This window comes from Hyla sarda, chromosome 9 (assembly GCF_029499605.1).
Source record: "Hyla sarda isolate aHylSar1 chromosome 9, aHylSar1.hap1, whole genome shotgun sequence".
In the NCBI taxonomy this organism is placed as follows: domain Eukaryota; kingdom Metazoa; phylum Chordata; class Amphibia; order Anura; family Hylidae; genus Hyla; species Hyla sarda.
Window position 1 is genome coordinate 53,693,259 of NC_079197.1, and position 24,105 is coordinate 53,717,363.

Below are 24,105 nucleotides of genomic sequence, written 5' to 3' on the forward strand. Positions count from 1 at the left end.
TAGCAACCAATCAGATTGTTTCTCCAATTTTATAAAAAGGTCCCTGAAAACTAAAAGAATCTGACAGTTTACTATGAGCAACCGCTCCACTTTTCCGTTGCACAGGTTTTGATAAATATTTCCCCATGTCCAGTCGGTTTTAGGTCTGGTGTTTTTCACTTAAGCCATTGAATTTTTCTTCCATTCACCTCCATAGATTTTTTTCCTACATGTGTACATGTGTGTTTTTTTTGTAGCCTTTTCACATTCTTTAAGATAAATCCTTGAATCACCTCTTCAAGAATTTACATGACTTGTAATAGGAAAACTGCAATGGAAAAATACGTAACCAGAAAATGCATATACTAAAACACACTATTTGGGGGGATATAAAGCTACAAACACTGCAAAAAAAATGCATGAAGTACAACAACGGAGTGTGTAAAGCAGGTTGATCTGTAAATAATAAGTTGATCTCCACAGGTCATTGAAGACAGTAATGTAATAGGTTAATATACAGAAGTGCTACTACCAGGTCCAGTTTAAAGGGGTACTCCAGAGGTTAAAAAAAAATTTCAATCACTAGTGCAAGGGAATTATACAGATTTGTAAATTACTCCTATACTAAAGGTGGAGTTTTAATTCCCTACAATTTATTTTCCACTGTATTTACTAAGCTTTCCCTACATTTTGCACTTTTCCCTACACTTTGCTTTTTTTTTTTTTTACACGTGCTCTGATCTGTCTGGTTTTCCTCAGCTCAAATCCACCACATTTTATGTGGAAACCTTAGTAAATATGTTGGGATTTTTTGAATATGTCGGGAACATGCCCCTTTTCGGTGACCACGCCCACTTTTCCCAACGCCCACGCCCCTTTTTTTCAGGTTTTCTAAGCAAAATGGAGAGTTAGGGTTTTTTCAATTCTGGTGCACATTCTTTCAATTTGGCGCACAACCTGACAAAACATGTCGGGTTTGCAATAGTAAATGAGGGTCAATGTGTGTATGTTCCTCCATCACGTCCAAAAGGCTAAAGATATTAACATGAAACTTGGCACACATGTTACTTATATGCAAACAACAAACATAGGATAGGTGATTTAACCCTTACTCACCCCCATTTAACCCTTACTAACCCTTACTCACCTTTTCATAATTTAACCCTTAACTACCCCCATTTGTGAGGGTCAGGGTTTTTGTTTAAAGTCCCATACAAGTGTATGGGAAATATATGTTACTGCATAACTTCCAAACGGCTGGAGATATTTCGATAAATGCTTGTTCACATGTTACTTATATGTCCACTTAAAATATAGGATAGCTAATTTAACCCTTAGCGAAAAATAAACAGTGGCACACCAAGTGAAAAAAAGGAAAGGTGATTTATTCAAAAAATGTGTTAGGCAACATTTCGGCTGGCTCACCCAGCCATTTTCAAGCTTGAAAATGGCTGGGTGAGCCAGCCGAAACGTTGCCTAACACGTTTTTTTGAATAAATCACCTTTCCTTTTTTTCACTTGGTGTGCCACTGTTTATTTTTTGCTTTGTGTCTTGGAGGGGTCCCCAACCTGGACCTGACACAGTAGGCACCCGTGCACCTTTTTTTTCCTCTGGAGTGCTGCTTTCCTGCTCTTTTCATAATTTAACCCTTAACTACCCCCATGTGTGAGGGTCAGGGTTTTTGTTTAAAATCCCATGCAAATCAATGGGAAATGTATGTTCTCACATAACTTCCGCATGGCTGGAGAAATTTCAATAATATCTGGTACACATATTACTTATATGTCAGATAAAAAGATATCATAGGTAAATTGAGCCTTACCTACACCCTTACATAAAATATGGGTTTTTGTTTCAAGTCCCATGCAAGTATATCTGACTTCCATTACCTTACTCCACAAGCTCCGCTCTGTCTCAATATGGCTTGCAAGCCACACCCCATCTCACAAAGACATGCCCACATTTTCAGCCCCACCCCTTTTTAAACTTTTTTTTGTGTGTATCGGTCTGGCTTACAAATCATGCCCAGTCCCACAAAGCCACGTCCCCTTCTACCGTAATTTCACCTTACAATACCTTCATCACAAATCAGTCCCACCTGAGGACAGGATATGAGGATAGGACATAGGGACGGGATATGCGGTCGGAATATGAGGTCTGAATGTGAGGATGGGATATGAGGTCGAGATAGGAGGATGGGAAATGAGGTCGAGATACGAGGTCAACACACAAAGAGAAGAAAAAAAGACCGAAGAAAAGGCGCCTTGTGTATTACCCTTGGTGGTAGTGAAGATATAATATGGTGGATGACCCACTGCTCTTATGGATGGGTGGTCACCAGAAAAAATTGAAGAATGCGCATATCACCCCACAATCTCACTGGTGTCCAAGTGGCTGCTGTGCCGGAGGTCGCAGGAAGCAAGAGGACCCTTGTCCTGGAGAAGACGTCTAGGAACAGAAACGGAAAAAAGACCTATGGATTCCAGGCGCTGCCAGCTTCGTTTCCAGTGGGGATAAAGGCCAAAGATACTACAGGTTTAGATGAACACAGTAGTCTTTATTACATATAAAAACAAAAAACAGTGATGACGCGTTTCGAGGGGATACCCCTCTTCCTCAGATCAGGCATACACAAAGGTGTAAACCGAGATAGGAGGTCGGGATATGAGGACGGGATATGAGGGCAGAATATGAGGTTGAGATAGGAGGTCGAGATATGAGGATGGGATATGAGGTCGAGATAGGAGGACGGGATAGGAGGTCGGCATATGAGGACGGGATAGGAGGTCAGGATATGAGGTCGAGATATGATGACGGCATATGAGGTTGGGATATGAGGTTGAGATATGAGGACGGGATATGAGATTGGGATATGACAACAATATATAAGGATGGGATATGAAGTCAAAAGCTTCCTACTTTTTAGATTTTTCTCCCCAACAAGGATTAGGAAAGAAAAACCGGGCAACGCCGGGTACTCAGCTAGTCTATAATAAAAATACTTATTTTCTTTAGCTCACAGTGTGAAATTCTCTCAGGGAAAGGGGGCGTGTTCCTACCTTGTGGTGGGAGGTGATTGGTGTGTCTGCTTATGCAGCCTTGTCCATGAGTCATCTCTTGTCAGTAAGGCTGCTGTTAATTCCCCAATAGGTATGGGGACCCCTAGTGGTGAGATTTTCAGGAGCCGTTTTCTTTATTAAATGTAAGTTTTTTTAACACAGGTCTTCAATTTTCATCAGTGATAACTAGGGATGTACCGATACTAGTATTTCTAGCCATTTCCATCTTATCGGGGACTCGTTCAATGTCCCTGATACCAAATCCGATACCTGCTGCCGCTCTGCTGCCCCGTTCTCCTGTCCGCATCATGGCGTTCTAGGGAGGAGCATGTGACACACACGTCACTCCACCTCCTCCACTGCGCCCAGCATAACGCTACGGAGGAAGCGCAGAGTGACGTGTATGTCACACGCCATGATGCAGACGGGAGAACGGGGCAGCAGAGCGGCAGCACCCGTCAGAGGACAGACGCAGGTGAACTGTCTACAAGGGTGGGGGCTTCGGTCTACGGGGGCCCTGCTGTCTAAAGGGGGCCTGCTACTAACGTCTGCAGGGGGGCTGCGGTCTACATGGGGGCCTGCTGACTCAAACTGGGCTGCGGTCTACAAGGGGAGCCTGCTACTAAAATCTAAAGGGGGGGGGGCCTGCTGTCCTAAGGGGGGCCCTGCTGTTTAAAGGGGGGCTTGCTGTTTACAAGGGGGACTGTGATCTACAAGGGGGGCTGCTACTAATGTCTACAGGGGGGCCTGCTGTCTACAAGGGGGTGGGCTGCGGTCTACAGGGGGGCTGCTACTAATGTCTACAGGGGGTCCTGCTGTCTACAAGGGGGAGGCTGCGGTCTACAGGGGGGCTGCTACTAATGTCTGCAAGGGGATACTACCTACTATTAAAGGCAATTTTACAGCAGAGTCACCTGCACTAACTTCAATTTATAAGTAGATACCCACATATCATACAGTAAGCAGTACCAGAAACCGGGTCACCCTGGTGTCAGATTCCCTTTAAAATAAAGTTCTCGTAATTGGTATCGGTACTCGTACTAGAATTAAAGTATCGGTACTCGTACTCGGTCTTAAAAAAATTATATCGGGACATCCCTAGTAATAACATATAAAAAGTTTTTGATTCTGGCAGTGCCCATTTAAGCCTTCCAGTACTTATCAGCTGCTATGCTCCAGAAGAAGTTGTGTAGTTTTTTTCCAGTCTGATCACAGTGCTCTCTGCTGCAGGAGAGGTTTGCTATGAGGATTTGCTCTTGCTCTGGACAATTCCTGACATGGACAGAGGTGGCAGCACTCTAGTTATACTGGAGAGGACTACGCAACTCTGCAGCATACAGCAGCTGATAAGTACTGGAAGGATTGGGTTTTTTAAATAGAAGTAATTTACTAATCTGTTTAACTTTCTGGCACCAGTTGATTAGAAAAAAATTGTTTTCCACCGAAGTACCCCATTAAAGGCTTATGATTTTTAAATAGAAGTAATTCACGAAACTGCTAAACTTTTTGACATCAGTTCATTGGAAAACTGCCTTTTCTTTTTTTGTTTCATTATAGTAAAAATTGCTTTTTTAAGCCTTTGGGAGTTTTTTTTACTGCTTTAAGAATGCCATTTTTTCACACAGATAGAAGTGATCAACAGTAAGGCTGTGTTTTTCATATTGCATTTTTCTTGCCATTTTTCCTACTTCCACTGAGCCACAAAAAAAAAAAAAAAAAAACAAAGAGTGGAAAAAAGCGCCAAAGGAAAAACCTCAAATTCATTTTTTTTTTTCAATTATAATTATTTTTGTAGAAGTAAGTCTGGTTTCAGATTAACATAACACAGCTGCATTTTTGAGTCCTTATTATGACAGAAAATTGGAATACATCACAGGAATGTACCGTATGTCACTTTCAGTATTTGCCATTAGATCCGCTGTCGGGACAGGTCTTTCTTTCAGGACTTTCAGGTTACTTATGCACCTTTGGATTTCTAGGCTCCACTTCAGGATTATGAAAGGTAAAAAAAGAAACAGAAGCACTATGTGCCGTTATTCCAATAGGTACTAATGTTCTTGTCTAGATCATTTTTGTGGTTTGTCCAGATGCGTTTTTTATTTTTTTGGCAGTGCTGCTCCAAATGTATCATATTGTCGCAGTGACCATGATAAATTTTGCCCAGATCTGCTCCCAGATCATTTTCTACACCGCTTTCAGATCATGTCTATCCTGTTTCTAAGGCTAGGATTCACCTTTTTTTTTTCCTGCATTTTTTTCACAGAAAAGAACGCCAGAAAAAACACCACTGTAATTTCCTGCATCTGACGTTTTCTCTGGCGTTTTTGCATTTGAGTGGAAATTGCATTTTTTGGGCCCTTTGGCGGTTTTTTCAAAATGTGTAAAATGTGTTGGATACAAAAAAAAAATAGAGAATAAAAAAAAAAATAAAAAAAAAAAAGGATGCAGTAGGGATAAGAAAAATTTATTTAACAAAATTTTTATTTTTTATAACTAAATTTTAATTAATTGTTAATAAAGTGTGTGTGGGCTTCACTTTTTCTTCATGATGGGAGTAGTAGTACCTGTACTAATAAACATATCGCCCCCGGTGTGACACTCCTAACACCCGATGCGATCGTCCTATCTATTGCAGAGATGCGGAGCGGCCAGTGATGTTAATGGAAATTCACCTCACTCATTCATATTTTCTGCCCAGAGTGGGGATTGGCCAGATGGTTGCAGCCAAGCACAGCTCTCAGAGGGAAATATGAATGAGTGATGTTCTATTCATATCACTGGCCAGCCGGAGTATAGTGCATAGATGCGAGTGCTGTATAGAGCCGCTCCGCATCCCTGCAGTAGATAGGATGATCGCATTGGGTGTCAGGAGTGACGCCTACTGTGATCTGTCTTTAACTGCAGGTACTACCACTCCCAACATGGAGCACACTCTGCTCCATGCCGGGAGCTGTAGTACCTGCATTAATAGACAGATCACAGCAAGTGTAACTTCTAACATCTGTCTATTAATGCAAGTACTATAGCTCCCAGCACATAGCAGAGTGTGCTCCATGTTAGGAGTAGTAGTACCTGCAGTTAAGGAAAGATCACAGCGGATGTCACTCCTGACACCTTCTGTAATCCTCCTGTATAATTTATAGATTTGGCCGGCCGCTCTTCTATGGTCCCCTGCATTGACGTATATATACGCTGGAACCATCTGGCCAATCACCCTCTCTGCGGGAAATATGAATAGGTGTATATATATGGCAGTGCAGGGGACAATAGAGGAGGGGCCGGCCGCATCTATACATTATACAGGAGGATTGCAACGGACCCAGGGCAATCTGTCAAATAGTACAGGTACTACTACTCCCAGCATGAAACAGTGTGTTCCATGCTGGGAGTAGTAGTACTACCTAAAAAAAATTAAAAATAAAGAAAAATAAGTGAAAACACACACACACTCCATTTTTATTATTGTTGGCTACATTTTTAGTGCCCTGCCCGCACACATAAATTGATCCCTATTTAATTTATAAAAATTTTGTTGTAAAACAGATAAATTTCATTAAATACAATCTTTCCCATCATTACTGTACGCAATTGTATTAAAAAAGGTGTATCCATCACTTTTTTGGATCGCTAAAGTCCAAAAAATAATTAAAACCACCTGCAAAAACGCCAAAGGAGAAGTAATTTTTTTTTAGACCTGGTCGGGAGGTGCTCTAGATTTGGGGGGGGGGGGGGGGGAATTGCACCATTTGCGGAAAAATTAAAAACACACAGATAATAAATTTGTGACCACTGCATGTGTCACTTTAAAAAACGGTCTAGCAACACCAGAAGGTCAAAATTACGGAATTTAGAACTTGTTAAAAAAAAAACAACAAAAAAAACAGCAATAAGCGCAAAGTTAAATAAAATTTGCTGATTTAGACAAAAAAAATGATAAATAACCCCCTAGCTGTTTTAGGGGTCAGATGAATTAGGCTGGGTTCACATATGTGCATCGCCCAGGACAGTTGCATCGGAGGAAAACTGATGCTAGAACTGATCCCATTAATTTGAATGGGACAGTTCACAATCATCCAGCGTCTCAGTTTTGACGCCGGATGGTTTAACACGCATGAGGACACAGTTGCCCAGAAACAATGGACACCGGATGCCAAACAACTGATGACAAGTTGTCATCAGTTGTGGGATCAGTTGCGTCGAGATTTAGGCTGAGTTGACTGAGTTTCTATGCCGGATGCCAGACATATGTGAACCCAGCCTTAGTGTTGCTCACCTGACTGTGTTGCTCTATGAGCACAACACCATTGCTGGCATTTACACAACAACGCATTGACACAACAATGGCTGTCCGGGCATGCTGGGAGTTGTGGGATCAGCCGCGGAGACTCCAATGGAGGATGCGTCAGGAATGCAGTTTGCAGAGTTCTCCAGGGATGGATCTGACGAAAAGTTTTCGACTTGAAACACGTTGTCTGTGCTCTCTGCAATAAACTTTTTTTTTATTTTTTATGTCTGTGTCCGATGGTTAATTCTCATAGTCCCCAGTTTCCCCCTACACCCTTGGAGTCCATCCACGGAGGTTTCACCGGCGGTGGACTGTTTGGAGAACTCTGCAAACTAGGCTCCACTTTAGGGAGAATACAGGTAGTACCCCTGTTCAGCTCCATATAGGTATTTGCAATATATCATGACCTCTAACGCACAGCACCTTTCAAGCCTTTAGTACTCCTGGCTCGTGCATACATTAGCCAACAGCACCATCTTTGCCTCTTACAAGGCTCCTCTCCCAAACCCTGTTAGTGCACCAAACGAGGGCTGGGCGGTGTGGCCAATTATGTGTATGGCGGTTCCACAGTATATATCGGTATTCCCCCCCCCCCCCCCCCCCCAAAAAAAAAAAAAATGTAAAAAAATTAATCATTAGCCCAGCGCTGCGCTGTCCCCATCTGGGTACTACTCACGTCACACGCAAGCGCTGCTCTCCTCGTCCTCTTGTCTGATCCATCCGCCGGCGCTGACACTCTATAGCTGTATCCCTATGCCCGGGCTGCAAAAGGTAAACAAAAATAAACTTTAACGCATGTTCCTACGTTGGCCTTACGCTCTTCCTGGGGACGTGAACGTCGGACAGCCGTCAGCCTACCGCAGTGATGTTCCGGCTTCTTACATGACAGTGGGCTCAACTCGCTGAGGCGGAACATCGCTGCGGCCGGTGATAGGCTGACGGCTTTCCGACGTGCCATTCCCTAGGAAGCTGGTCCAGACCGACGGGGAAGGTGAGTTAAAGTTTATTTTGCATAGGGATACAGTATAGAGCAGTGTTCTTCAACCTGCGGACCTCCAGAGATTGCAAAACTACAACTCGCAGCATGCCCGGACAGCTGTTGGCTGTCCGGGCATGCTGGGAATTGTAGTTTTGCAACATCTGGAGGTTGAAGATCACTGGTATAGAGTGTCAGCGCTGGCGGCCGCAACAGACAGGAGGACGAGAAGGGCAGCGATTGCGGGTGACATATGTGAGTAGTACCCCGATGGGGACAGCGCAGTGCTGGGCTAATAATTGGGGAGGGGGGTGCAGAACAGCGCTCGTGGGACACACATGATTAGTTCACTGATTTGGGGACAGCGCAGCGCTGGACTGACAATTCATTCATTCCCGAGGGGGAGGGTCCAAACCGGTATTGCGGTATGGGTTAGAATTCATATCGTGCAGCACAAAAATTTTGGTAATCGGTATGAACCGGTATACCGCCCAGCCCTACCCCAAACCAGCACTACCACTCAAGTACTAGGTCCATTCAATGCCTATACCCATAGATGCATCCTTTCTGGTTGTTTGCAACCCAGGAGACCCTCCTCCCTGTGCCAATTCAACATTGTAGAGCTACTTGGTACCGACACAGACAGAAGGGTACCCCTGACAGGAACATTATATCAGCCCATTGCTGTTGAACAGCTCATCTTGGTGCATTCCTTCTCTAACAAAAATTACAAGTAAGAGCAAACTAAATAATTCAGGCCCTAAAATGCAGTCTAAGGCTAGGTTTCCACTTGTTTTTTGGGGGCAAAAACGGCAATAAAAACGCCCATTCTGCTGCATGGCGTTTTTTTTTGTGTGAAAAAACGCTGCTGCCAGATGTTAGCTGTAAGTCAATAGGGAACTGCAAAATGCCATATCCACTTGGCGTTTTTCAGTTTGGCGTTTTTTTTTTTTTTTATCCTTTTGCCATTTTCTGCTATTTTGGGCTCCTTGGCAGTTTTTCAAAAACGACCTCTTGTTCACACTTTGGCGTTTTTTCTGGAAAATCTTGGCATTTTCCTCCCATAGACGCCATGTGGGTTTTTACTTGTTTTTGTTGGCGTTTTTTATTCTTTTTTGGACTTTTAGCGATCCAAAAAAGTGTTGGAGATACCTTTTTATTAAAATTTCGTAGGGTACCATTAAAAAAATAATAATATAAAAGATACAGTAGTGATGGAAAAAATTGTATTTAACAAAATGTATCTTTATTACAAAATTTTAATACATTTTTTAACGGATCAATTTATGTGTGCGGGTAGGGCACTAAAATTGTAGCCGACAATAATAAAAATGTAGTGTGTGTGTGTGTTTTTCACTTTTTTATTTTTATTTTTTTACTTTTTTTTTAGGTAGTACTACCATTCCCAGCATGGAACACACTGCTCCATGATGGCAGTAGTAGTGCCTGTACTAATTGACAGATCGCCGGGGTTCGTTGCGATCCTCCTGTATAATTTATAGTTGCGTCCGGCCGCTATTTTATGGTCAACTGCACTGCCGTATATATATACACTATTCATATTTCCTGCAGAGAGCTGTGATTGGCCAGATGGTTCCAGCCAATCACAACTCTCTGTGGGAAATATGAATAGGTGTATATACGTCAGTGCAGGGGACGCCCTCGCGTCCCATCACTTAAGGACAGGGGGCGTACCTGGGGTGCAAATGCTTATTATATTCTGTGAGGGGTGTAGTTTCCAAAATGGGGTCACATGTGGGGGGTTCCACTGTTCTGGCACCATGGGGGTTTTGTAAACGCACATGGCCCCGACTTCCATTCCAATCAAATTCTCTCTCCAAAAGCCCAATGGCGCCCCTTCTCTTCTGAGTATTGTAGTTTGCCCGCAGAGTTTACATCCATGTATAGGGTATTTCCACACTCAGAATAAATGGGGTTAAAACTTTTTGGGGGCCTTTTCTCCTATTACCCCTTGTGAAAATGAAAAATTTGGGGTAACACCAGCATTTTATTGAAAAAAAGATTTTATTTATTTTTATGTCCAAATTTTACGAAAGTTCATCAATCACCTGTGGGGTGTTAAAGCTCACTGTACCCCTTGTTACGTTCCTTGAGGGTTGTAGTTTCCAAAATTGTATGCCACGTTTTTTTTTTCCTAAATGGGACATGCCCCCCAAAAACCATTTCAGCAAAATTCGCTCTCCAAAATGCCATTGTTGCTCCTTCCCTTCTGAGCTCTCTAGTGCACCCACAGAGCACTTTACATCCACATATGAGGTATTTCCTTACTCGAGAAAAAATGAATTACAAGTTTTGGGGGGCCTTTTTACTCCTTGTAAAAATGAAAAAAATGGGGTTACAATAACATTTTAGTGTAAAAAATTGAGATTTATATTTTTCTCCTCCATTTTGCTGCTATTCCTGTGAAACACCTAAAGGGTTAACAAACTTTTTGAATGTCATTTTGAATACTTTGAGGGGTGCAGTTTTCACAATGGGGTCCATTATAGGGTATTTCCAAGATAAAGACCCTCAAATTTACTTCTAAACTTAACTGGTCCCTGACAAATTCAGATTTTGAAATTTTCGGGAAAAATTTGAAAATTGCTGCTATACTTTGAAGCCCTCTAATGTCTTCAAAAAGTTAAAACACGTCAACTTCATGATGCAATCATAAAGTACACATATTGTATATGTGAAGCAATGTGTAATTTATTTGACATGTCCCTTTTCCTTACAAGCAGAGTGCTTAAAAGTTAGAAAAATGCAAAATTTTCTAATTTTCCTGAAATTTTCGAATTTTTAAGTATCAACGTAAATTTACCACTAACATAAAGCAGAATATGTCACGAAAAAACAATTTCGGAATCAAATCCCAGAGTTATTTACATAAAGTGATAGTGGTCAGATTTGCAAAAAATGCTCCCGTCCTTAGTGTTATAATAGGCTCCGTCCCCAAGGGGTTAATGCAGGTACTACAGCTCCCAGCATAGAGCAGAATGTGCTCCATGTTGGGAGCAGTAGTACCTGCAGTAAGGGACAGATCACAGCGTATGTCACCTTTTGCGATCCTCCTGAGGTGAATTTCGGGACTCAGATGTGCCCACGGCTACAGAGCCAGGAGAACAGCTGACGCTGAGCAGTAGATATACATGGTAGGTTAACCCTTTGGGTGGTATACAATATATACAGCTATCTATAGATAGCTGTATATAGTGTATACAGAAGACGAAATCCGCTTACTTCCCTCCAGTCCTGGCTTGGCCCGTTTAGCTCCGCCCCTAGTGATGACATAATTAGAGGGCAGAGCTACAGATGGGAGCCAGGCTGGTAAGGGTAGGGAGACACCCGCTGTTGCTAAACTACAACTCCTGAGCATGCTGGGAGTTGTAGTTTTGCAACTATTGTAGGCTCTCCAGCGGAGAACGGCAAAAATGTACTAACCAATATTTTGTGTTTTTTTTTTTCTTCTCGTTTCAGATCCATGTATGCAAAGGATTATGACGGATTCAGAGGACTTTTTTTTTTTTAAATGAATTTTCAGGCTTAGTAGTGGAAGCTGGCTAATAGACGGAATCCATTACTAACTGGGGCTTATCGTTAGCCCTAAAAACAGCTAGCGCTAACCCCCTATTATTACCCCAGTACCCACCACCACAGGGTTGCCGGAAAGAGCCGTTACCAAGAGGCCCGGAGTGTCAAAAATGGCACTCCTAGGCGGTAACAGGCTGGCATTATTTAGGCTGGGGAGGGCCAGTAACAATGGTCCTCGCACACCCTGGTAACATCAGGCTGCTGCTGCTTGATTGGTATCTGGCTGAGAATAAAAAGACTGGAAACCCTATACGTATTTTTTTTAAATAAATAAAAAAACGCATAGGATTCCCCGACATTTTATTCTTAGCCAGATACCAACCAAGCAGCAACAGGCTGACGTTACCAGGGTGGGCAAGGACCATTGTTACTGGCCCTCCGCAGCCTAAATAACGCCAGCCTGTTACCGCCTATGCCCAGGAGCGCCATTTTTACCCTCTGGGCCTGTTGGTACTGGTTCTTCCCGGCAACTCTGTGTTGGTGGGTACCAGGGTAATAATTGGGGGTTAGCGCTAGCTGTTTTTGGGGCTAACGTTAAGCCCGGCTTAATAATGGATCTGTCTATTAGACAGCTTCCACTACTAAGCCTGAAAATTAAATTTAAAAAAAAAGACAACACATTGGAAAAATTATTTTATTTTAAAAAACACTCCCCCACAGCGATCGTTAACCACTTTATTAAAAGGGAAAAAATCCAGTTCATCCGCAGTAGTCCTCCGAATCTGCCGTAAGCCTCTGCATACACGGATCTGAAATGAGAAGAAAAAAGAAACAAAAAAATGAGTTAGAACATTTTTGGCGCTGTCTGCTAGGGAGAGCGCCCGTGATGCAATGTCTTCCCAAACAGGGAGCCTACAATTGTTGCAAAACTACAACTCCCAGCATGCTCAGACAGCCTTTGGCTGTCTGGACAAGCTGGGAGTTGTAGTTTAGCAACAGCTGGAGTCTCCCTGTCTTGTAGGACACTGCCAGAAGGGTCTGTTCACATTATACAAAACGGACAATGTGAACAGAGCCTCACTCTCTTACCAGCCTGGCTCCCGTCTGTACCCTGCCCCCTAATGACATCATCACTAGGGGCGGAGTTACACAGACTCTGCCGGGACAGGAGCAAGGGAGGTAAGTGGACGTCGGCTTCTGTATATACTATATACAGCTATCTATAGATAGCTGTATATACTGTATGCCACCCAAAGGGGCTATAGGAGCAGGGAGTCTTGTCAGTCTGGTGAAAGGATTCCCGGCTCCTGTATAGTATACACGGCACTATGCCCCCCTGTATACTATACGGCCGGTGGAGGTGAATAGTGATTCTGTGCATCGCTTCTCATCTCCTTACACTCTGTGGACCGGGCACTCAGCATCCAACCCACAGAGTGGTACCTGAAGACAGTGAGAGAATTGCCACACGGGACAAATTTGGCTGTTTCCACACACCAGGGAAAACGCCAGAAAGAAATGCCAGAAATACTGCCAAAACTCAGGAAAAAGCAGTGGCAGTTTTTCTGGCATTTTTGTTGTTTTTTTTTTAGGTGTTAAAATAAAACCAAATGGAACCCTAGCCTAATAGAAAGAAGAAAGGGGTTATTCACCATAATGTGATTTTAGTACTTACCTGACAGAACTAGGCATTTCATGTTGCATTTTGTTCTCTAAACTACACATCCCACAGTTCCATGCTTGCAAGTATTAGGTCACTTTCCTTCCTCCCACACATCAGCCTCCCCACCCATTGAAACACAAATAGTTTTCTAACCAGGGGGCCTACAGCTGTTGCAAATTTGAAGCAGGGTAGGCTCCCTCTGATCACCTGACTAGTGATATCAGGTCTTGATGCACTGCAACCTTGGAAATCCCGAGACATGAGTAATTTTGTATGCTGTTAAAAATAAATATTGGGGCGATAATCACAGAAGAATTGTGAGATCACCGTCACACACAGAACTACACTAACTTTACAGCCCCTGTTGCATAGTCAAGTCAAAAAAATCATGGAATACCCCTTTAGAGTAGGGTCACACGTAACGGATACGCAGAGTATTTTACGCTGCAGATACGCCGGTGACCTGACCCATTTTGTGCCTCCAGCTGTTGCCACCCTCGTTCCCCCGCCCCTGGCCTGCTCGCAGCAGCAATGGGTTTGGTCACCTGTTGATCTGCAGCATAAAATACACTACGGATCCGTTATGTGTGACCGTTAAGGTAGCAGCATGCGCCACTTACCCATTGGGCCTTATTGTAGTGGTTTTAGCAGTGATAAATTCACCCCTGGTACCGCAGTCTAGCACTTTGCTGCACCGTTAAATAAAAGAGACATACGCAATTCAGCAAAGCATCATACAACAATAAATATATAAGTGTAAGGTCAGTCTCTTTAATGTAAAAGAGCTATTTTAATACTATATACACAGAAATGCATAGTACAACAAAGATCTGTTTATTCACTTACCCCCCCCCCCCCCCCCCCCCCACACACACACACACGCACATTTTTTAAACATACTTCCTGTATATTTTTGGCAGCTTATCCAGTATGTATTTTGACTAGAAATGTATAGTTTGCCAGTTGTAGTCCTGACTTATGTGCCTGCCTCCAAAAATACCCAATATTTCAGAATTCTTACTTTCTTCGTGCCAGGGAGGGTTGATCTTATTCATCTTTTCACTAGGAAGGCCAGCATTGTTATCTTTCTATACCTTTAACATATTGTTAAAGTTCCGATGTATGTGTATAGCAGACCCTCTCTGACAGAGTATATGAGGTGTGATTGTGAAGCAGGAACACTTTGCATGTCTGCACAGGTCTGCTTTATAAGCATTCATTTCCTATACAGCCTAAAGTAACTTTATAGTTTCTGTTCTGGAATTTATAAAAAAAAAATAATAATAATATTTCACCTTTCTGGAGAATTCCAGGATTTCATAACAAAGGATTTGTATGATTTAGAAAGTGGACAAGTAAAAAAAAAAAAAAAAAAAAAAAATATATATATATATATATATATATATATATATATATATATACACACCGTATATATCTTTAGAAAAAAATTGGATGAGGTAAGATGTCTCTCAAAAATTGATGATAAAATCCTTGAAGTTCAGTGACGTTCCAACAGGTAAAAGGAGAGCGAGGAAACTGAAAATACTAATGTACTAGGTATGAGACTTTTACTTGTGAGGATCAGGTGTATGTGGATAGTACTAGAGCGCCTCACATTCCTATTTAAAAATGTTTTGCTCTAATAATTCAAATAGCGTTCCTAGTGAAGGAGCTGAGTGCAGATAAGAGAGGCAACCATGTAAGCCTATATTAGTGAACAATCAAATTATGAAGAGTTAGTCATGCTTGTTTTGCTGTATATACATAAATAAAAATATTTGTAAATTATTGTAAATTATCCGTACCCACTTGCTGTCAGATTATCCGTACCCATTGCTGTCAAGACTGCACGACAATAAAGAGGTGCGGGTTGATTATAGTTGTGGAGGATATTGCAAATAGAGATGATCTGTGTATGGTATACAAAAAATTATTTTGAAAGTGAATACATTTTTACTATATTACAAGATTGGTGAGGGTTATATAAAAAAAGAAGACGTACTGAGTATGTCATAAAATCTCCTATTTGTCCGATATCGAGTTAACCATACATAAATGTTGCTTTTCATATATCCCTTGTTATTTCATTGATAGTGTACATAGATGTCCAGTTGTTGATAAATGATCCTTTATGGAAAAAATGCACAAAGACAAAAACAGATGAAAATCTAGTATATAGGGTAATTGCTTCTTACAAAAAGAAAAGGACTTATGCTATTTTGATCAGCTAGCTACTTACACTGCCCTAGGAGCTGAGAGTACAATATAGTGAGTTCAGTGGACAATAGTTAGAGTGGCGTAGAGCTCTGGCTTAGTAATGGATTCTGTCAATCCACTACTAAGCCTGAAAATTCAAAAACAAAAGACAACATTTTGGAAAAATTAGTCCACTCTCAAGATAGGGAACTTCCTGGCACTACTACTTAAACTGTTCAGATAGGTGCATTGATTATACCAAGCTTGTCAGAACGTTAATGTAGCCTGTCTATTCTGGTGGTGCTTCTCGTATAAATCGTGTAGCATAAATCAGTCCAATCAAGAAGAAAAATAACGGAGCACTCACCACTTCAGATGCTGCAAACAGGTACTTTCTTTATTTTCCTTTAGTGCATAAATACAAGACTTGAAGGTAGGGAAGGTGGACAGGATCCGTCAGGGGCCCGAGGAAGCGCAACAGCGCGATACTGTCGTCGCCCCGTGTGAACACCAGAAAACCCCCCGCACAAGATCTGGTCCACCTTCCCTACCTTCAAGTCTTGTCTTTATGCACTAAAGGAAAATAAAGAAAGTACCTGTTTGCAGCATCTGAAGTGGTGAGTGCTCCGTTATTTTTCTTCTTGATTGGACTGATATTGGAAAAATTATTTTATTTAAAAAAACACTCCCCCCAAACCCCTTTTAACCATTTTATTAAAAGGAAAAAATCCAGTTCATCCGCAGTAGTCCTCCGAATGCGCTATAATCCTCTGCATACATGGATCTGAAACGAGAAGAAAAAAGAAACACAAAAAATGAGTTAGGACATTTTTTGCACTCTCTGCTGGGGAGAGTGCCCATAATGCAATGTCTTCCCAAACAGAGAGCCTACTACATTCTTGCTGAGCAGTAGATATGTATATCTACTGCTCAGCATCAGCTGTTCTCCCGGCTCTGTAGCCGTGAGCACAGCTGAGTCCCGAAATTCACTTCAGGACGATCACATCAAGTGTCAGGAGGAGTGACATCTGCTGTGATCTGTCCCTTACTGCAGGTACTACTACTCCCAACATGAAGCACATTCTGCTCCATGCTGGGAGCTGTAGTACCTACATTAATAGATTCACTCCTGACACTCCTGACAGCCGTCAGCCTATCAGCGGCTGGAGCGATGTCCTGCCCCGGCCAGTGATAGGCTGAGCCCACTGTCATGTAAGAAGCCGGCTGTCCGGCCGAGGTGGGTGAGATAAAAGTTTATTTTCTGTAGCTTTTGCAGCCCGGGCATAGGTATACAGCGTACGCCAGTGGTCTCCAACCTGCGGACCTCCAGCTGTTGCAAAACTACAACTCCCAGCATGCCCGGATAGCCAACGGCTGTCCGGGCATGCTGGGAGTTGTAGTTTTGCAACATCTGGAGTTCTGCAGGTTGGAGACCACTGGCGTACAGTATAGAGTTCCAGCGGCCCCCAACAAAGAGGAGGTGGGCAGTGCTTGATATATGTGAGTAGTACCCCGCTGGGCTGATCATTAATTGGGGGGGGGGGCAGAACAGCGCAGGCGGGTAACTTAGGATTAGTTCCCCGATGTGGGGACAGCTCTGGGCTGAGCCTGATAATTCATTCTCGAGGGGGGGGGGGGGCAACCGGTATTGCGGTATGGGGGAAAATTCATATCGTGCAGCCCAAAAAATTCGATATTCGGTATGAACCGGTATACCGCCCAGCCCTAATATGAATTAATACCTTACCTCCCTGATGAATTAGCGGTAGAAACGTGTCAGTGGTTAGTTTAATATATTTGTATTTAGCACTACTAGGCTGGCAGGGCCCAGCAGAGCCTTGTGTGTGCTATACTTGTTGTATCATAATTGGAGCACATAACATTTGATACTCTTTAAATGGGGGCGGTGTATATAGAGATTAATATATTTTTAATCAGACTCAATAAAAGGTATATTTTCGGCACACCCTGAGCACCTGATGGTTATTCTGTTATATGTATGCCCACCCAGTGTACTTTGATGCTTAAGTATATGCTTGTATCTTATTTTATTTATTCTTAATTATTTATAGCTGTAACAATAAGGGCTTAAAAAAAACACACAGAGGGGTTCAGTATTTTCCTGTTGATCTCAATAGATGTCCCAGGTAGGTATGGGGACCCCTAGTGGTGGAATTTTTCGTAGCCATTTTCTTTATTAAATATTCAAATTTTGGATCTGACAGATTGCTTCTTCATTTTTCAGAGGGCTTGTTAAAAATGAAAGAAGTGAGCTTATTGGTTGCTATGGGCAACTGGGCAACTTTTCCTCTGGGCAGGTTTTGATAAATCTCCCCCTATATGTGTATTTTAAGATGATTCCATGTTATATATGGTGTCCTGGCTATACATATCAGATCAGATTGATGCTCATTTTCACTGAAATCAGCACTTTTAGCCAGCTGTAAGGTATATGTAGAGCTTTACTGGAATTTAATGTTATAAAACCTATAAATATAACAGAATATGGATACACAGTGCGTGGCATTACTATAGCTGGTATACAGAACACAGTTGGGTATTTTTAGAGTAAACAAACCATGTTCTGTAAGGAAAGCTAGTGATGTTTGAAGACGTGGAAACAGTTCTCAAAATATTAAATCCTAAAGTGACAAAGGGATTGTACCTGTAACATATCCTAATCCTTTGCACTCTGGTTGCTGGGTTTCAATGTTCTGGCCTCACAACATGACAAGAGTAGGCAGCGGAAAGCCAAGAAAGAGGGTTAAGGATTGCAATGGATATGTTTTAAGGTACTGTGTGGGCGACACTGGCTGGATACACATGAACTCTACACTGCCAAGGGCTTTAGTAGATCTGTCTGATAATAGAAAGACATTTACAGATAGTGTGAAACTATAATATACAATACTGTTCTTCAACCTAGAGGCATAAGAAAGATGTTTTGGTGATGTTACTGATCCTCACTCTGAATGAGCACTCATGGCATAAATTGTACACACATACGTGTGATAATGGATTATCTAGTACCAGTCTTGAATACAGAGGCTCCACAGCAGAAAAGAGCAGACTTCTGTCCTGGTGAATACAGTACAGAAGTCTTGGACAAGGTTTATAGTTGGTTCTAAATCGAGCTGTCAGCCATTGTCTTTAGTCTTAGATAATTGTTTTGCTTTAATAGGCGTCAGTTTACGGACAGAATATGATTTCCTTGAAGATGTACTGTATATAATCTGCTTTCTTTGTCCACTTACATCTGCAGTTTGTGCAGAGTTCATTTGGAAAAACAATATGCCAGCATTGAGATTTGCCTGTGCCAATTTTAAGAAAATAACAAGTACTCAAATTTACCAGGCATATCTGGTATACGTGCTCCACTAAATTTGCTATCCACTTACTTTCCAATGGCTTCTTTGGTGGGAAACCTTAGAGACAACTCTTACCAGCGTTCTGAGGTGTTATACGGGAGAAAGCCTCCAAGTTGTCAAGAGACTGAATACAAGTTACTTCTGACTTGGTACTATACCACAGAACATCTTTACAAAGGTAATCGTCACATCTCTCTACATGCTGGAGATGTTTTCAAGATGACTTACTGCCTGTTCTAGACCTGACCCAACCTTGCCCTCTTCTGGAGGGGAGTATATGAGCTTTTTAGAGCAGCAGTGGATAGGGATAACGTTTGTGACCCCTAAACTTTCTAGACTGCTTGCCCATACTTTCTTGGCTGCCAAAATACTCATTGCCTCTTCTTGGAATCAAACAGCCCCTTCTTCTTGCGTAGACCTGATTGTTCTTCCCTTGTGTTTCTTTGTCTTGTCCTTTTGTTTCAACTTTAATGCACCACCACCAGGTATAGACTGGTTATCTTACTGTTCCATAGCTTGACAACTTACGGTATATGGTTGAATCCAGCTTTAGTTTAATACGGCTTTACATTATTTACTAGTTGTGCCCTTTCTATGATAAATATTGTTTATCATTTGTAATTGATATTTTTGCTGACACCAATATATATTGTCTCATTTTAATGTATGCAGTTTGTCTTTGCAATGGCCAGGGCTGATGTGCCTGTATTCTTTAATATTGAATCATTACCTTCTCTTGTTTTTTGTGTAGGTGGAAAATCTTTAAAGAAGTACTTTTTTCTGTCTATATTTGTAGTACAGCATAGGCTATTATCAAATAATAATGTTGTGGTTCTCGTGTGGTTTGAGCCCCCCCCCCCCCCTCACATACACATACGCATAAATGTCCGAACTATAAAAGTATAACATTAATTAAACTGTGTGATCAATGGCGTATACATAAAAAAATAATTCCCAAAGTACAAAATTGCTTATTTTTGGCCACTTTGTATACCCTAAAAAAAAATGTATAAAAAAATTATCAAAAAGTCCCATGAAAACAAAAATGGCACCTATAAAACTACAGATCATGGTGCAAAAAATGAGCCCCATATAGGGAAAAATACAAAAGTTACAAAATGCTGGGTTTTCAATTTCGCCACACAAATATATTTTTTTCTGGTTTTGCTGTAGCTTTTGTGGTGAAATTATTGATGTCATTACAAAGTAAAATTGCTGGCTCAAAAAACAAGCCCTAATATGGGTCTCTAAGTGGAAAATTGAAAGTGTTATGATTTTTAGAAGGTGTGCAGGAAAAAATGAAAGTTTAAAAATGAAAAAACCTGTGGTCCTTAAGGGGTTAATAAATAATATCTGCTGAAAAATACTTAGAACTTTTTGTAGAATCTCTCTAATCGTCTTCTTCTCCTGTATTCTATATGTGCAAAGAAAGTTACTCACGTTATGCAATGTTCTCTTATATTTACAGGTTTAGATCGCCACAGATTTCCTTTGACTCTTTGATTCGCTATATCTCCCGGGATGGGGGCCCATTTCTATCAGCTGATCGGTATCCTACTCATCTTTAAGGTAGAACTGTGAAACATGATGTAAATGAACAGTCTCCAGTCTTAGCCTGCATTAACACCACGTTTTTGCAATACAGTTCCAGTATCAGGTTTTTGATGAAAAACGGATTCCTCAAAACCGGACTAAACTGTATCAAAACGTGTGTACAAATTTTAACCCATATACGGTTAAAAACCGTATACGGTTTGAAAAATGATGTCCGGTTGTATCCGTTTTTAAATAAAAAAAGGTATCCGTTTTTAACTTTTCACCCCATAATGAATAAAGTTTCACTTGTTTGATTGAAATTCCAAGAAAAAAAAAACTGCAAAGTCAAAAACCGTTTGATGCAAACTAGATGGCACATACGGTTCTCTATGGTTCCCATTGACTCCCATGTTTCAAAAAAAGCGTATACGGTTTAATACGGTTTTTCACCCGGACCAAGAACCGTGGTAGGCTACGGTTTTGGGTACGGGAAATAAAACGGACAAAATAGAGAGTTAATGCAAACGGTTTTCAATACGGTTCCGTGCGGTTTTAACATTGAAAACGTATACGGGAACTGTATTGCAAAAATGTGGTGAGAATGCACCCTTAGTGAGCATAAGACTAAAACCACAAAACCTCCCAGACATACTAATACAGGTCCAGAAAGATGATGGGGAGTTGTTTGGTGAAATCCTTCCACTAAAAGGTTGCTTTGGTTGTTCATATGCTTACTTGTGATATAGGGGAACACTGTGGTCACAACTTTTCTAAGGCCACCTTAGAATTATGCATGTCCAGGTCCATGAACTATAGGTCCACTGCAAACACACAATGGATCCCACTGACTTACAATCCAATGCAGATTCAGTCAGACTTGATAGAAAAATGACACATCATTCAGCACTTTCTTTCCTGCCTAATCTGACACAATCTGTGACATATAGGGAGATTTATCAAAATCTATCAAAATCTGTGCAAAGGAAAAGTTGCCCAGTAGCCACCAATCAGATTGCTTCTTTAATTTTGCAGAAGCCTTATTAAAAATGAAAGAAGCGATTTGGTTGGGTGCTATGGGCAACTTTTCCTCTGGACGGGTTTTGATAAATCTGCCCCATAGTCACTAAGCCCTGCACAATTGCCAATAAACCTCAATAATAAGCATATTTTTTCTTGTTTCCTTGGACCCTACAGCTGGCCATAAACATTCAAATTATGTAGGCTGAACCTACTCAATTAAGCTAGATCAACCGTACATCTAAAGAGTCAGAGGAGAGAAGAGTTGGGCATGTTATATTTTAACATGCTTGATCCTTTTGTTCTTGGGGAAATATTCAGCCAGTGGATTTTTCTTCTCTCCTCATTCAGGATACATTCACACTTGCTGCAGCCCAGCACATGTGTATTGGAAAGAAAGCTGTCGGTTGAATAAGGCTAGGTTCACAAGGCCGTTGTCCCCTGTCCCAATTTTCTCCCGTCACTGTCTCCTAATACTACAAACATGCAAAGGGATGCCATTTAGTGGTATCCTTTTGCATCAGTTTTTCATCCGTTAGGATGAAAAGTCAACCACCCACAGACACCTGCAGCCGGGACTACTACTACTCCCATTATGGAACAGACTTATTTCTATGATTGGAGTAAGACTTCCCCGGGGGCAGGAGTCTGCAGGCGGCTGGGGCGACTACAGTAGTGCTTGTTCTACTACCCCCCATCATGGAACAGAGTCTGCTACATATTGGGGTTAGTAGTACAGGGGCTTAGGGATTGATCGCACCGGGTCTCACTTATTAGACCCAATGTGATCAGAAGCTATTAACCAGGGGATGTAGCATACTCCACTCCCCAGCAATGTATATAGTGTCTTGTACTTTAATTTTCAAATACCCTGCCGGGAGCCCTGAATTGCCGGCAGCGCACAGCGGGGACACATCTGTCCATTCCCCGCTGCTCATCTCCAAATCCGAGGGGGATGAGCAGTGGGGAATAGACTGACATGTCCCTGCTGCACCCGCTCCTCATCTTCTAGTGCAGTCAGAGCGCACAGTGGGGACATGTCAGTCCATTCCCTGCTGCTCATCTCTGTTGGGTACGGGGATGAGCGGAAGGGAAAGGACTGACATGTCACCGCTGTGCACTCTGATTGCGCTAGAAGATGAGGAGCGGGGTCGGGTGGAATGAATTGTGAATATGCACATTATAATTTTAACCATTTGGAGACCAAGAGCGTACAGGTACGCCCCTGCTCCCTGGTACTTAAGGACCAAGGGCGTACCTGTACGCCCTTGGCGTTTCCGTTCACTGCCGCGCATGGGGCAGTGATTGGAACGGGATGACTGCTGATATCACCGGGGGCACCGGTGAAAGTTGAGATCCTCCACTCTGTCCGCCCCTGTAAGTACGGGCAGAGTGGGGGAAGATGGAAGCGATGGCTGTGGGGCCATTGAGGTGGGGGGACCGGCAGCAGGAACTTGGAGGATCTTCAGCAGCCTGCATCATCAGCGGCAGCAGTGAGTAAGTGATCTTTACTGATGCCTTTTGGAGTTTCACAACTACAACTCCAAAATGCTTAGAGTTGTAGTTTTGCAACATCTGGAGGGCCACAGTTTGGAGACCACTGTGCAGTGGTCTCCAAACTGTGCCCATCCAGATGTTGCAAAACTGCAACTCTCAGCATGCCCAGACAATCCAGGAATGCTGGAAGTTGTAGTTCTGTAACATATGGCCCTTCAGATATTGCAGAACTACAACTCCCAGCATGCCTGGACAGTCTCGGCATGCTGGGAATTGTAGTTTTGTAACATCTGGAAGGGCACAGTTTGGAGACCACTATACCACTATAGTGGTCTCCAAACTGTAGTGCTCCAGATGTTGCAAAACTACAATTTAAAGCATGCCGAGACTGTCCAGGCATGCTTAGAGTTGCAGTTTTGCAACATCTGGAGGGCCACAGTTTGGAGACCACTGTGCAATGGTCTCCAAACTGTGCCTATCCAGATTTTGCAAAACTTGCAGACAGTCCAAGCATGCTGAGAGTTGAAGTTATGTAACATCTTGCCCTTCAGATGTTGCTGAACTGCAACTCCCAGCATACATACCTAGGCAGTCTGAGCATGTTTGGAGTTGAAGTTATGCAACATCTGGAGGGCTACAGTTTGGATACCACTACACAGTGATCACCAAACTGTTCTCCTCCAGTTGTAGCATAACTACATCTCCCAGCATGCTGGGAGTTGTAGTTTTGCAACAACTAAAGGCACACTGGTTGGGAAACATAGTCTGTTTCCCAACCTATGTGCCTCCAGCTGTTGCAAAACTACAACTCTCAGCATTCACTGACAGACCATGCATACTGGGAGTTGTAGTTTTGCAACAGCTGGAGGTGCACTGGTGTGGAAACACTGCGGTAGTCTGTTACTTTGCAACAGCTGGAACTCCCCCCCCCCCCCTTACAGCTCAAAGTCTCCCAGCGGGAAACTCACTGTAAACCCCCGCCGATGTGAATTTA

At 42.3% G+C, this 24,105-nt stretch overlaps 1 protein-coding gene across 3 annotated transcripts in view; it reads left to right on the top strand.

The window, feature by feature from the left end:
- Window positions 1–24,105, top strand: part of EDA2R (ectodysplasin A2 receptor) — an 88,592-nt gene that overhangs the window by 22,195 nt on the left and 42,292 nt on the right. For all 3 annotated transcript variants that reach the window (XM_056539797.1, XM_056539798.1, XM_056539799.1), the window contains exon 2: window positions 20,530–20,630. In XM_056539797.1, the coding sequence (XP_056395772.1) occupies window positions 20,583–20,630 (48 nt within the window). In that variant the 5' untranslated portion in view covers window positions 20,530–20,582. The remainder of the gene's footprint in view (window positions 1–20,529; window positions 20,631–24,105) is intronic.